Raw genomic sequence first — 14,007 nt, forward strand, 5'->3', positions numbered from 1 at the left:
GGTCTGATTCTCTCTGACTGACTTGGTCTGATTCTCTCTGACTCTGACTCAGTCTGATTCACTCTGACTGACTCAGTCTGATTCACTCTGACTGACTCAGTCTGATTCACTCTGACTGACTCGGTCTGATTCTCTCTGACTGACTCGGTCTGATTCTCTCTGACTGATTCTGACTGACTGCCTCGGTCTGATTCTGTCTGATTGACTCTGACTCGGTCTGATTCTCTCTGATTGACTCTGACTCGGTCTGATTGACTCTGACTTGGTCTGACTCTCTCTGATTCTCTCTGACTGACTTGGTCTGATTCTCTCTGACTGACTCGGTCTGATTCTCTCTGACTGACTCGGTCTGATTCTCTCTGATTGACTCTGACTGACCGACTCAGTCTGATTCTCTCTGATTGACTCTGACTGACTCGGTCTGATTCTCTCTGATTCTCTCTGACTGACTCAGTCTGATTCACTCTGATTGACTCTGACTGACTGACTCGGTCTGATTCTTTCTGACTCGGTCTGATTCTCTCTGACTCGGTCTGATTCTCTCTGACTCTGACTCGGTCTGATTCTCTCTGATTGACTCTGACTGACTCGGTCTGATTGACTCTGACTGACTCGGTCTGATTCTCTCAGATGATGTGTTGTCATGGATTTCAGTGTGAATAAATGAACAGCAGTAAAGTGTTTCTCCAGGTTAATTAACAGCATTCTTCTCTCTGTGTGTGTGTGTGTGTGTGTGTGTGTGTGTGTGTGTGTGTGTGTGTGATAAACCCTGCCATGTTCTGCATTTAAATGAAAAGTAATTATTAAAATGAATCCCAAAATAAAACATTAATCCGAGTTTAAAGTCCTGAAGCCGGTTGAGTTTAAATGAGGATGAAATGATTAACAGTGAAAGTGAATTCATTTGGGTTTAAAGCTTGTTGTCCTACAGGAAGTTTGGATAATTATTAAACCTCGTTTTCTGCTAAAAAAAGTGAGCGACGCAGCGTTAATTAATTTAATAAAGTTTTATCTGGAAAGTTTTTATTTCTAACACTGAACTAAAGTGTTTCTTCGAAAGCTAAAATGTTTACATCATCGTTCCTGAATACATCAAAGCATCGACTAAACCGTCTGCAGATTTCCATAAATGGTCAACTCTCTCTCACACACACACACACACACACACACACACACACACACACACAGCCCTGCTCACACAGTTTCTCAGTGTTGTGAATTAGAAGTTGTTTAATTTTTAATTACAAATGCAGTAAATCCTGAAGAGAAGAATGAAATTCTCACAGCTAGCTGGCATAGCTGCGTGTGTGTGTGTGTGTGTGTGTGTGTGTGTGTGTGTGTGTGTGTGTGTGTGTGTGTGAGAGCAAAGACACCAGCGGGAGTGAGGTTTGTGTTCATGGAGAAGATCCGAACTGTACGTTTTGTTTTGATATCACGGTGTTTCTCTTTATAAAGCAGAAACGGATCGTGATTGAAGGTTTTTATTTTGTGTGCGATTTTCTGAAATGTGTTTTTATTTTCATTCCTGCTGGATGAGAGTCATGTCGCAGCTCCGCTCTGCTCCTCTCCACACTGTCGTTTTGTGTTTCCAGAATATTCTCTGTGCTCTCCGCCATTCTGTATCTGGGAAATGTGACCTACGAGATGAGAGCGGGCGGAGACGGAGTGACTGTGGGACCTGCAGGAGTCCTCAAGACTCTGTCTGAGCTGCTCAAGGTCAAACACACACACACACACACACACACACACACACACACACACACAGTTTATTAGTGACTTTATATTAAAATTATGGTCAGTAATAAACTGTGTGTGCACTCAGGTGAGGGAGGATCTTCTAATCAAGGCTCTGACTCAGAGGAAAGCTCAGACAGTGAATGACGTCCTCGTGCTGCACTACAGTCTGGATGAGGTAAACGTCCCTCAGAGTTTACAGCGCACTGTTGTGTTGTTATTGTTTACCCCTCAGTGGTGGTTTGTTTGCGCTGTGATTAAAGTGTGTGTTGTTGTTGTTTAGGCGATCACAGCCAGAGACTCGATGGCTAAATCTCTGTACAGCTCACTGTTTGACTGGATCGTCCTCCGCATCAACCACGCCCTCCTCAACAAGAGAGACGTGGAGGAGGCTGTTCCAGTACACACACACACACACACACGCGCGCGCGCGCGCGCGCAACTGGCCTTAATAGTTAGCACCTGAACACACACACACACACACATGTTTGTATGTTAATGTGTGTGTGTGTGTGTGTGTGTGTGTGTGTGTGTGTGTGTGTGTGTGTTTCAGTGTCTCTCTATGGGTGTGTTGGACATTTTTGGTTTTGAAGATTTTCAGACCAACAGCTTCGAGCAGTTCTGTATTAACTACGCTAACGAGCAACTCCAGAATTACTTCAACCAGCACATCTTCCTCCTGGAGCAGGTCCGTTACACACAACTACACACACGAATGCACATCTTTTACACAGCTGCACACTACGATTGGTTCAGCACCAAAAGCTTGGGTTCGGTTGGGTCCCTGCCGTGGTGGAACGGTACTTGTTCAGTACCAATGCAATCGATAAATAAATAAATAAATAAATCACAGAGGTGTAGGAGGAGACTCCGCCTCGCCACTATTATGCACCTTGAAAGCAAATTTTCTCCAGATCTCTCAGAGCTTTATTTCTCAACGCATTTCCTTGGTGAGATAACTGGAGGCAGTGTAGCAGCTCACTGGTCAGAGGGAGAGCTCTTCACTGTTCGTGTTAGACTTGGGCCACGCCCACGAGCTGAGGCGTGAAAGAGTGAACTCTTAAAGGCACATTTCAGAGTGTAGTGTAGTAACATTAACTCCTGAAACCGTACCGTATCACACGTCACGTTTACCGTTCGCTGGAAGAACCCTAGAACAGCATCTCCTGTACACAGCCCTCCTCTGGTCTTTCCACAGGGTTTTAATAGGATTTGGATCTGAGCTCTGACTGGCCCATTCCAAAACCCTGATCATCTTCTGAAGTCATTCTTTCATTGATGTGAATTTGTGCTTACCGAGCTGGAAGGTGAAATGTTTTTTCAGGTTTGGTGTTAAAATAATTTGGTATTTGAAGCGATACATGACTCGCTCCACCTTCACTCGAGCCTCAGTCCAGCTGAAGAGAAGCAGAACCATAGTGTGATGCTGCCACCACCATGTTTCACTGTGGAGATGGTGGTGTTTGAGTCTGATAAACGTATCGTTTAGAATTATGCCCAGAAAGTTCTACCGTAGTCTCTTCAGAGTGAAGCACCGTCTCGCCACGTGGTTTGGGGCGATTTAGGATTTGGATGGGGTTTTTCTTCTTCAGTCTGTCTGCCCCGCCCCATCACCCAGACACGTGAAGAATATGAGAGATTACTGTCACATACAGAGAGTGAGGCGTACGCACCACATGTCCCTCAGCAGCCTCCCTGAGAACTTTACTGATTTGTCTTTTAGTCAGTTTTGGAGGAACGTCCTGTTCTTGGTGATGTCACAATGGTTCTCCATTTTATAGTGTTTAACTGTCAGAGGTGGACAAAGTACCCAACATCATTACTTAAAGTGCTGATGACACGTTTTTGACATCTTTGGCGATGTTTTATAACATAAAAAGTAATTCCCGATAGGGCTGTGTCGATCGACGATGCCATCGTCCATCGACGATGGTAGTCATCCATCACGATGGAGAGCCACCATTGTGATACCACGCCCCCTCCTGTCATAATCATGCATATACGGTATCATCTGGGCCTATTTAACCTAAAATTAGTTTTTTGTTAGTTTAGTTAGTTTTGTTTAATATATAAATATATTATATAATTATAAATACATAATTATGTAAATCATTATAAAGTAATATCCTATTACCGCTTGTTCACGTAGGCTATGGTGCAGGGATGTGCTAGTGAACATAACATGTGGTTACACAAATACAGTATGCTACTAATAATAAATTTCGACTTCATTTTTTAGCCTACTATACTTTTAATGTAAAATTTGTCATGTTGTTCAAACAAATAGCCACTATTAACGACTTCAGTCGGGAAATATTGCACCTTATCAAACGGCAGTGAAGCGCAGACTTCGGCAGAAGTCAAATAACTTTAATCTGGTAAATAGGCCTACTTTCAGACACAAAATGGTCCACTCTAAGCCATAATGTCAGACCAAAGGGAAGAATGAAGGTGATTCTGATAAATGTAAAGACAGTAAAAAAAACAATATTAAATCATGATTTTAAAAGTGGCTGCAATAATTCAAACACTAATAAATTGGAAAAATTAGCGCGTTCAAGTGCGCACTAAAGGCCGAAACGCATCTTCAGTCGATATGGTGTAAATAAACAATGAGTAATAGCTTAAGTGTAGTTTCTTCTCATAATTTGAATACTAGTCTTTCATTGTTAGAGCAGATTAATATCTTGCCGTGATCAGTGAGTGCTCGGGGAGGTTCATTTCCACCTGCGCTTTGCGCAGCTCATTTCTCCGAAGCCAGCTGTGCGCAAACGCAGTGTTGACTGCTCGGCAAACTCCAAACGCTCGGTCTGTACTGGCCCTCTGTTGCGCAAGCGAGTTGGTTATGGCCAGGTTCAAATTGTGCCCGAAACAACTTAACCACGGCCATTTCAATTGCCTGATGGCTGTGACAATATTCGCCCCGTTGTTATGCAGGCGATCTTTTTCTCCTCTATTTTCCATTCGGCAAGTGTCTCGCGCAATGCGTCTTCTAAATTGTCCGCTGAATGTGTCTCTGGCATGAAACTCGTCTGCAGGCAATTGGACTGCATTGCCCACTCTCGGTCCACATAATGTACGGTAGCTGACATATAGGGCATCATGTTGCAGCTGGACCACATATCCGTTATCAAGGCCAAATATTCCACATCACCTAGCGCTTTTTTTTCTTAACGTGCCAAAGCCTCGGATGAGTATCTAATACTTTTAATAATAATAATATATTTAATGTGGTATTAACCCCCCCCCGCCCACGATATGATCGTCCATCACGATGTTTGCGCTGTAAACATCGTCGATGCCAATTAAGGGGACATCGCACAGCCCTAATTCCCGATGATCCATATATTAATTCACGAAGGCGCCTATTTTAGAAGTTATGATAAAAAACGCGGCTATTTGGGCAAATTTGACGGGGCTGCAGCACCCAGGAGACGAAAGAGGAGGAGGAGCTATATGACGTCAGCGAAAGAACCTTCCTCCTAACTTACCAGTTTGTTGTTGATGCGACAGGTGTTCAGTTTGTCATTATTATTATTATTTATTTATATATATAGTTATTATTTATTATGCCTTTGCGTTGCCGGCTTTTGCTCCAAAACCCACAAGGATGGGGTAAGTTTATTCAAGTTTCCCAGAGATCCCGAGCTGCATGCGAAGTGGGTGAAGCAAGTCAGGCGCACTCGTGACAAGTGGGAGCCCTCACCAACATCCGTCCTGTGCTCTGAACACTTCGATTTGGATTGTTTTGACACCCTTCCCAGCTTAAAGGAATCTCTTGGGTGTTCAGTTCAGCACAAACGTGTGTTACTACCACAGCAGTGCCTACACAGTGTTGCCAGATTGGGAGGTTTCCCACCCAGTTGGGCGGTTTCAAGTGCATTTTGGTGGGTTTTGAACATATTTTGGGCTGGAAAACGTCAGCAGTATGTGTTGCCAGATACTGCTAGTGTTTTCCAGCCCAAAATATGTTCAAAACCCACTAAAATGCACTTGAAACCGCTCAACTGGGCGGAAAAAATCCCAATCTGGCAACACTGCCAGTATTCCGGAGGGGGTCTACTAGTAGCTACGCCGGATCCAAAGACAGTCCTCCTGTCAGAACATGTGTTGTGAAACGACATAAGATAAAGGGACGTAGAGCTGTAGATTCTACATGATAATCATAAATGTAATCATAAAGTCGGCGTGATATCAGTCATGTATTTGCTTGTGAAAGCTTGCGGCGTTCGTGTAACTGCCGCCTAGCAACGAGAGACAAAGGGTAAAGAGGGTAGGCTATCATAGATTCTATTCAGAAGAGATCAACACAATTCTAGACTCCCAGAAGAGGAAGAGCTAGCACTAGAGAGTTCACCGGCGTTTTCATGCGCCATTTCCATTGAGTAGAACCAGAGTAGAACAGCCAGTGAACCGCAGCGTGTTCTCCCGCTGACGTCACAACATGGCCGTGAGCCACGGACCCGGTTTTCTTGCGCTGTGCAATTAAAAGTTGGATATTCGCGTAACAACAGCTTCTTTATAACAGAAATCTAACATGTTTGCCATGTTGTATAGTTTATTTAAGAAATTGCATAGAGTCATGTTCGTGTCATCAGACCTTTAAGTCTAAGTACAGATCCCACTGGTCAAATGTGACTCCGATACAAGTGAAAGTTGTCCAGTCAAATTTTTACTTAAGTTAAAGTACTGAAGTATTTGCTTTTAAAAATACTTTAGTATCAAAAGTACATTTTCTGTCAACGCATCGTTGTATTATTGCCACAATGCTTACAAAACCTAACGCCTCTGAAGCAACCGACTGAATTTACTGACTTGTAGAACCTGTAGAATAAACACCTTTAAACACAGATTTCTACATTCTGTTTATTTGGCAAGATTACACTGAAACATATTTCTGAAAGGACTTCAGATAAATTAACGTTATTCATGTTAGCGTAACTCCGTTTTTACATGCTAACTAACACTGTCCAAGTTAACTAGCTATGTGTAAACGTTAGCTGTGGACAAGGCGATAGCAACTTGGTGGGCAAATCCATAGAAAGTCATTTGACTAACCAGACTGCACAGCTATGTTTGCAACGTTATCGCTAGCTCTAAAAACACGGACAACTTCACTGCAAGCTTTCTCTTGGAATAAAACGTTTATATATTTCAATACGCGTCCGCAGGTTGGACGGTGAGTTTTTGTAGGCCGTGATGTGGTTCGTTTTCAGCAAACATTTAAAATGAAACGAATCTTTTATCCTTTCAGAAAACTGAAACATGGATTCACGGGCCACGAGTGTGTGCGGTCATTCTCCAGAAGAACCGCCTCTTTCCATTCTGCCATCAACTGATCGTGTTAAATAACGCGGCTGAGAAATCACTGAACTTGATTTTATACAGTCTATGGACGAGATGTGACCTGAGTGATTACTGATTGGTTTTTTTGCAGGTGACAGCGAGAAAACCGATCACGTCTCACCTCATCTCATTATCTCTAGCCGCTTTATCCTTCTACAGGGTCGCAGGCGAGCTGGATCCTATCCCAGCTGACTACGGGCGAAAGGCGGGGTACACCCTGGACAAGTCGCCAGGTCATCACAGGGCTGACACATAGACACAGACAACCATTCACACTCACATTCACACCTACGCTCAATTTAGAGTCACCAGTTAACCTAACCTGCATGTCTTTGGACTGTGGGGGAAACCGGAGCACCCGGAGGAAACCCACGCGGACACGGGGAGAACATGCAAACTCCACACAGAAAGGCCCTCGCCGGCCCCGAGGCTCGAACCCGGACCTTCTTGCTGTGAGGCGACAGTGATAACCACTACACCACCGTGCCGCACAACCGATCACGTTTTAGGGAAAAAAAAGCATCCACTTTCAAAGCTGCTTCGTAGTAACGAGGACCTTGATAGAAATGTAGTGAAGTTAAAGTCATAAGGTTCCAAAAAAACAATACTCAAGTAAATTTACTTCGTTACTGTCCACCTCTGTTAACTGCACAGCTCGGTGTTTCAGGAGTGTGTGTGTGTGTGTGTGTGTGTGTGTGTGTGTGAACACTGTGTTGGTGTTTCAGGAAGAGTATGTGTCCGAGGGAATCAGCTGGACCTCCGTGAGTTACACAGATAACGTTGGCTGCATTAATCTGATCAGTAAGAAGCCCACAGGTCTGCTGTACCTGCTGGACGAGGAGAGCAGGTGAGCTGCAGTTCCACCTCACATCAGCAGTGAGTAAGGGTTTCAACACCACACACATCTGCATTCATCTCCCTCCTCCTGTCTGAACCTCCTCCAGTTTACCTCCTGCCTCGGACAGCACGCTGCTGGAGAAGTTTAAGCGGCAGCATCACAACAACCCGTTCTTTGTTCCTACACCGATTCTAGAGCCAGCCTTCATCATCCAACACTACGCTGGCAAAGTCAAATACCAAGTACAGGTAGATCCATGGTGTTCACCTCTAACTACGTTATGCTCTAATAGCTAGCGTGCTGGTTTTGTTTCGCTGCACAGCCTCATGCTAGTTTTAATAGGTTATTTAATTAAGCTACTAGCGAGTTATTTATTGTAATCAAACTAACTCCAGTTTTAACGCTAGCAGGCTAATTCCAGCAGACCGTTTCAGTGGGTCGTGTCCCTCAGCAGGGGCATCGATGCTCTCTCAAGAAAGAATTAGCAAATGGAGACCCCGCTATAACGACTGACGAAGCTGCTCTGTGTTCCTGCAGGATTTCAGAGCGAAAAACACGGATTACATGAGGCCTGATATCGTCGCTCTCCTTCAGAGTAGTGAACGAGGATATCTGAGGCGGTTAATTGGCTCAGACCCAGTCGCAGTGTTCAGATGGGGGATCCTCCGGGCCACCATACAAGCAGTGTACGCATTTAAAAGGGCGGGGCAATGCTGGGCTGCTGAACATCCAGGTAACAAGTCAAGTTCGTATTTCCCATGTTGGTGTTTATAAATGTAATAACAGAACATGTGACATGGACTGTGTGAAGTGACGGTGATGACGTGGACTGTGTGAAGTGACGGTGATGACGTGGACTGTGTGAAGTGACATGGTGATGTGGCAGTGATGACGTGGACTGTGTGATGTGACGATGATGACGTGGACTGTGTGATGTGACGGTGATGACGTGGACTGTGTAAAGTGACGGTGATGACGTGGACTGTGTGAAGTGACATGGTGATGTGGCAGTGATGACGTGGACTGTGTGATGTGACGGTGATGACGTGGACTGTGTGATGTGACGGTGATGACGTGGACTGTGTAAAGTGACGGTGATGACGTGGACTGTGTGAAGTGACATGGTGATGTGGCAGTGATGACGTGGACTGTGTGATGTGACGATGATGACGTGGACTGTGTAAAGTGCCGTAGTGACGTGGCGGTGATGACGTGGACTGTGTGAAGTGATGGTGATGATGTGGACTGTGTAAAGTGCCATGGTGACGTGGCGGTGATGACGTGGACTGTGTGAGGTGACGTGGTGGTGATGACGTGGACTATGTGAAGTGATGTGGTGACTTGGCGGTGATGACGTGGACTGTGTGAAGTGACGTGGTGACGTGGCGGTGATGACGTGGACTGTGTGAAGTGACATGGTGACGTGGCGGTGATGACATGGACTGTGTGAAGTGACATGGTGACGTGGCGGTGATGACGTGGACTGTGTGAAGTGATGTGGTGACGTGGCGATGATGACGTGGACTGTGTGAAGTGATGTGGCGGTGATGACGTGGACTGTGTGAAGTGATGTGGCGGTGATGACGTGGACTGTGTGAAGTAACGTGGCGGTGATGATGTGGACTGTGTGAAGTGACGTGGTGACGTGGCGGTGATGACGTGGACTGTGTGAAGTGACGTGGTGACGTGGCGGTGATGACATGGACTGTGTGAAGTGATGTGGCGGTGATGACGTGGACTGTGTGAAGTGACGTGGCGGTGATGATGTGGACTGTGTGAAGTGACGTGGCGGTGATGACGTGGACTGTGTGAAGTGACGTGGTGACGTGGCGGTGATGACATGGACTGTGTGAAGTGATGTGGCGGTGATGACGTGGACTGTGTGAAGTGACGTGGTGACGTGGTGGTGATGACATGGACTGTGTGAAGTGATGTGGCGGTGATGATGTGGACTGTGTGAAGTGACGTGGTGACGTGGCGGTGATGACGTGGACTGTGTGAAGTGACGTGGTGACGTGGCGGTGATGACATGGACTGTGTGAAGTGATGTGGCGGTGATGACGTGGACTGTGTGAAGTGACGTGGTGACGTGGCGGTGATGACGTGGACTGTGTAAAGTGATGTGACGGTGATGACGTGGACTGTGTGATGTGACAGTGATGATGTGGTGATTGCATGGACTGTGTGATGTGACGGTGATAACGTGGTGATTGCATGGACTGTGTGAGGTGACGGTGATGACGTGGACTGTGTGAGGTGATGGTGATGTAACTCTGATGTAATGATGATGGGTTGGTGTGTAGCAACAGTAAGGCGATACTCCCGTGATTCGCTGAAGGGAATGAAGAGTTCGAGTTCTGTTATCGGACGACTGGTGAGGTGAGACTTTCAGCAGCTGTCTCTCTTTCTGTCTTTCTCTCTCTACATGCAATATTTTTAAAGCAATTTATAATTTAAATATTTGCAGTGATCATAATGACATCTGTGCTGAAATTGAATTAGCGAAATGTTTTTTAATTATCATTTTACACACACACACAAGCTTGTGAGGATTTTGTGTAAGCAGTGTGTTTATATGCACTATACGGACGTCTCTAAACGGTTTATAGTAACTGGTTATGTTAACACCTGTAACAGATCGTCTGGCTGCTGTTTCTGTTGTTGATTAACACTCGGTTTAAGGGCGAATAATTTTTATTTCTGTGTTCTGTATGCAGTCACCCTTCTTTCATCGAGTTCTCCTTCGACCGTTCTGAGGAGAACCCACTTGAGATGTTGGAGGATGTTTTTGCTACATTCGAGAAGAAAAAGTAAGCTGGTCCTGACCTACAGATGCTATCTCACACAGGTTCCTCTGGGTTCTTTTCTTCTCATTGGCTTTTCTTAGAAAAATTGTGCATTCCAGAATTATTGGCACCCAGGTAATATTTTGTTAAAGCTCTGTCTGTGAGAGAGGGAGTCGGTTTTTGGTCGGGTAATTTACGGATCAAAAATCTGTGATCTCTGTGGGGTTTTTTCCTCCTTATTTGTCCTCCTCACCATGTGATTGATTCCTGACTAATTTTCCAGATGAAACTTTGGTTTGGTCATTATTGAGCTAAATTTTACCTGCTTTGTGTGGGTTTTTCTCTCCTCTATCCGTCACCTGATCTGTGCAGGTCAGCCACAGTCTGTCTCTTGTGCTGATTTTTGCCGTGTGGTAATCGAGGTTAGAGATGTGAGTACAGAGTTGCAAAAGGAAGCACAAAGTGGGACACGAGGAGTGAATTTTAAACTTTCATTGAAGATGCAAATGATGCTGCTAGTTTGCTGAGACCGTCCCTCACCTTCCCTCAACAAGATGCATAGATAAGTTTGGTGTTGTAATAATGTGTACACACACACAATGGCAGGCTGAACAAAACTACAACACACAAAGTGCTTAGAACATCTCATCTCATTATCTGTAGCCGCTTTATCCTGCGCTTAGAACATGTTTATTAAAAAAAAAGCTTGGTAAGCACACAAGGATGGATTGGATTGAAAAGTACAAGAAGAAACGTTACCCGGGGTGCCGATAATTTTTGCATGTGTAATTAATCAGCATCTGACTGATTAACCTGATGGAATGTAAACGGTTCTTGGTGCTGGGTTTTGGACTCTTGTGCATTCTGGGTTCTGGTGTTGTGCTGATCTCATGATGCTGTTCCCCACGGCTCCGTCCCAGACGCTGCGGTTTGAACCTGAAAGTCCACAGGAAGGGTTTAATTTCTGTCTCTTGTCCTTTTTGTCCTCCGTATGCTAACAAATAATTAGCCAATTAGCAGGCGGATTGTTGGTCCAATAACACGGCGCTGTAATGTTTCGTCTCCTCGTCCCTCATCTGTGTATCTGTGTGCGGTTTAACGTCCTGGACGCTGTAGCTCCTGGTGCTCGCTGGTATATTAGTCACTGGTGTTTGGGACGCGGCTCATGACCCGTCTCCTCTGCGGTGTCGCACACCCAGGGGTTAAATTGGGCCGGGGCTGTCCGGGGCTGAGCCCCGGCACATAAGCTCGGAGCGGATGGCATATGATCACGCACACATCAAAAGCAACAAACCCTTTTCACGATTTTCAGTTCTGAATAATTAAATATCGTTTTATTAATCAATAAACCCATGACTTTTATGAGATAGATCATAGTTTTCCTGATAACAAGACGACCTGTCAAAGCTATTTAGAACAGAACTTGCGATCAGAGATTCTGGTTTCTGGAACACTGCGTGGGTTGCCAATTCCGCTTTTTATAAGCGACTTTGGGGTTTCTTTTTTTGTGAGCTCGCTTTAAAAAAAAAATCAGAAGTCGTGGTTTGCAGGTTTTTGGGCTTGTGTTTCAGCGTTGTGACTTGTTTATAATTTTCTCTGTACACCGTCTCCCCTTTTAAAATAGAAGCACAATCATTTGAATGCAGCAAAACTTTTGCTGCATTCAAATGATTGTGCTTCTATTTTGCTGCTATAATATGCTCATCTTATGTATGTTCTAGACAATACAAAAAGCACCACATGCCAAATAAATCATTGAATACATAATAATAACAATAATAATAAATGCTTCCAATGTTATAGTGTTGTTTGTATTTGGTTGCATTCACTGCATGAATATATTTGATTGACAATTTGACTGACAGTGTTTTGGCATATTTAACATTTATCCTCCAAAATAAATCAACTGTTTTGGTTTAAGATTGTGCAAGCCTTCAAATTTTCTCACTGAACATTTCTCCTTCACATTTTTCACCTGTAGGCATGTGACAAGATTTAACATGATATTGCTCAACCTACCTCTGTAAAGTCAGCTAACAACTTATTAAAATGCACCAGAATTCAGCAAATAACATGTATGATAATAAAAAACTTCTGGGGGAGGACCCCCAGACCCCCCACTAATCATTTCCTTCAAACCAATGTACAACAACCTGTACAATCTGTTACATTGGCCAACCAATCTACATTCAAACTGCCATAATGTGTAGGGGGGCACTGCAAGACACACATAGGCCTACAACACACAGATAAGGTGTATATCTCTGTGCAATATGATATGGTTATCAAATTAGAGGGTTATTTCCCAAAAAGTATATTGGGGCAGGGCGGCGGGGGCAGGGGCGGGTACGAGGCAGAGCCCCCCCACATAACCAATCCCAATTTAACCCCTGCGCACACCAAAACCCTCCACGCTGTACCGCGGCTCCTCAGGTGTTCCATCTCTGCACCGTTCCTCTGCTGATCTCACGCTCCCTCTGTCCTGCTCTCGAACCCTTTCGCTGTTTATTTCTCTTTCCGATGCTTTAATATCTCCCTGTGCTTTATTCGACTCGTTCCTCAGTAATACAGTGATGAACTTTATTTTCCTTCAGTCTGTGGTGAATAAACACTGTGCTTGTGTTCATGTGGTGTTTATAACCTGCTGCTGTGTGTCGCATCCCAGGAAGAGCAGGGCGGGTCGCCACAAACAGATCATTCCCAAGGTAACGCTCTCCTCGAACATTACACACTGAACACACACACGCACACTGAACGCACACATTCACGCAACTAACCCTGGCAGGGCCTGCAACACATCACCAATTTCCAGCAGAAGAACAGCAGGGTCACAGCCAACCACAACGCATCACCAGATGAGCTGAACGAGTTCTATGCTCGCTTCGACACCCTCAACACCAACCAACACAGAGGGTTCTACCAACAGAGGCAGCACAGAGCTCTTCACCCACTGTGACCATAACCGAGGTGAGCAAGGTCTTCAGGAGGACTAACCCCCGGAAGGCAGCCGGCCCTGACAACATCCCCGGCCGTGCTTTGAGGGTCTGCTCCACACAGTTAGCAGAGGTCTTCACAGACATTTTCAACCTGTCCCTCTCCATGCCGTCTGTGCCCACATGCTTCAAGACCACCACCATATGGCCCTTTTCCACTACCCTTTTTCAGCTCACTTCAGCTCACTTCAGCCCGACACGGCTCGCGTTTCGACTATCTAAGAACAGCACGACTCAGCTCGCTTCAGCCCTGCTTAGCCCCCAAAACTCGCACCGTTTTGGAGTGGGGCTGAAGCGAGCCAAACCGAGC

The 14,007-nt window shown here is 45.1% G+C and overlaps 1 protein-coding gene across 5 annotated transcripts in view; it reads left to right on the top strand.

Annotated features, from left to right (window-relative positions):
• myo9b (myosin IXb) overlaps positions 1-14,007 on the top strand; it is an 86,612-nt gene that overhangs the window by 30,005 nt on the left and 42,600 nt on the right. For all 5 annotated transcript variants that reach the window (XM_060927077.1, XM_060927098.1, XM_060927083.1 and 2 more), the window contains exons 7-16: positions 1,593-1,716; positions 1,823-1,912; positions 2,018-2,134; positions 2,288-2,422; positions 7,806-7,927; positions 8,025-8,166; positions 8,456-8,651; positions 10,222-10,297; positions 10,636-10,728; positions 13,370-13,409. In XM_060927077.1, the coding sequence (XP_060783060.1) occupies positions 1,593-1,716; positions 1,823-1,912; positions 2,018-2,134; positions 2,288-2,422; positions 7,806-7,927; positions 8,025-8,166; positions 8,456-8,651; positions 10,222-10,297; positions 10,636-10,728; positions 13,370-13,409 (1,135 nt within the window). The remainder of the gene's footprint in view (positions 1-1,592; positions 1,717-1,822; positions 1,913-2,017; positions 2,135-2,287; positions 2,423-7,805; positions 7,928-8,024; positions 8,167-8,455; positions 8,652-10,221; positions 10,298-10,635; positions 10,729-13,369; positions 13,410-14,007) is intronic.

The sequence above is a fragment of the Neoarius graeffei genome, chromosome 1 (assembly GCF_027579695.1).
Source record: "Neoarius graeffei isolate fNeoGra1 chromosome 1, fNeoGra1.pri, whole genome shotgun sequence".
In the NCBI taxonomy this organism is placed as follows: Eukaryota; Metazoa; Chordata; class Actinopteri; order Siluriformes; family Ariidae; genus Neoarius; species Neoarius graeffei.